Source organism: Hyaena hyaena, unplaced genomic scaffold (assembly GCF_003009895.1).
Source record: "Hyaena hyaena isolate Hyena2069 unplaced genomic scaffold, ASM300989v1 scaffold_5092, whole genome shotgun sequence".
Taxonomy (NCBI): domain Eukaryota; kingdom Metazoa; phylum Chordata; class Mammalia; order Carnivora; family Hyaenidae; genus Hyaena; species Hyaena hyaena.
Genome location: NW_024085677.1, coordinates 1 through 1,180, shown reverse-complemented (window position 1 = coordinate 1,180; position 1,180 = coordinate 1). Strand labels below are relative to the sequence as shown.

At 37.0% G+C, this 1,180-nt stretch overlaps 1 protein-coding gene across 1 annotated transcript; it reads right to left on the bottom strand.

Annotated features, from left to right (window-relative positions):
- Window positions 1-6: 6 nt before the first annotated feature.
- On the bottom strand, window positions 7-1,174 carry LOC120227820 (ubiquitin-conjugating enzyme E2 N-like; the record flags this gene model as incomplete). The annotated part of the gene is made up of 3 exons (XM_039225835.1): window positions 7-92; window positions 754-894; window positions 1,087-1,174. Coding segments are annotated over 3 exons (270 nt in total), but the record flags the coding sequence as incomplete, so codon positions are not given.
- Between the last annotated feature and the right edge of the window lie 6 nt (window positions 1,175-1,180).

Sequence of the window (1,180 nt, the reverse complement as noted above, 5' to 3'; positions counted from 1 at the left end):
AAGTCTTGGCAGAACAGGAGAAATGATGCACACTGGATGATCAGATCGATTTTAAATATTATTCATGGCATATAGCCTAGTCCATGCTCTAGCTGCAGACAAAAACAAACATTCAATTATTATTTGACTTAGCTTAATGTTACTTTCCAAACTCTATAAAAATTAAGTAGTATTAAGTTAATTCACGCCATTTTTCTGTCATCTGGGTCAGACAGAAAGCCTATGTATGTCTAATTACCAAAACAATAGAGTGGAATCCAGAAGTTCTACAAAATTCAACATCATGAGAAGACTTGTCTCCTTCATTTCTAGATATATAATGCTCTCCACTAATTTTGTTAAAATCTGTAGCAGGAAGCTCAATGATATCAAACTCCCTAGCTCTGAAGTGATACAGTCTTATTAATCAGATGAAATACAAAGCAGCTCAAGGCGTTAAAAAGTTTTCCATTATCTCTATGTCCTGCTAGATAAATAGTACACACTCAGTATCTGAGGCACCAGGTATAGGTTATACAAGAGTTGAAGAGCTCCCTATTACAGGCAGTCTTTAATTTGGGGGTCAAGAAGCAGACCATCAGGTGGAGCTTAAACATCCATTAAAAGGTGCTCATATACTTAGAAGCAGGATCTGACTTACTCCTCTTTATATTATTTTTTATTTTTGTTAAGACTCTAAAAGAGGTTTTTTAAAACGTAGTTTATTTGTTTTAAAAAGTGGAGGTAGTGTGAAGGAGAATGGATATTAAATACCTGTTTCTATGGCTTGGGCTTCGTTGGTCTTCCACTGCTCCGCTACATCGTTTGCTAATGGATCGTCTGGATTGGGAGCACTTAACAATGCCTGGATCGATAGCAGAACTGTGCGGATCTGCAGCGCTGGGGACCACTTATCTAGGAAGAGAACAGGCCCAGAATGATCAGGCATGAAACAACAGCCCCAGAACTACTGCATTTCATTCCCACAGACCTTCCTGGTCTTTATATATAATAGGCAAGATTACAACGTTCAGATTCTCAATATGGAATGCTTAAGAGAAAAAGGAGTAATCTTAATAGCATATATTGATAAAAGTTAACACTTACCTTTCAAAATATCTAAACATATTCTTCCCAACTTGTCTACATTAGGATGATAAATTTTGGTCATGAAACGTACTTTAGGGGCTGCCATCGGGTA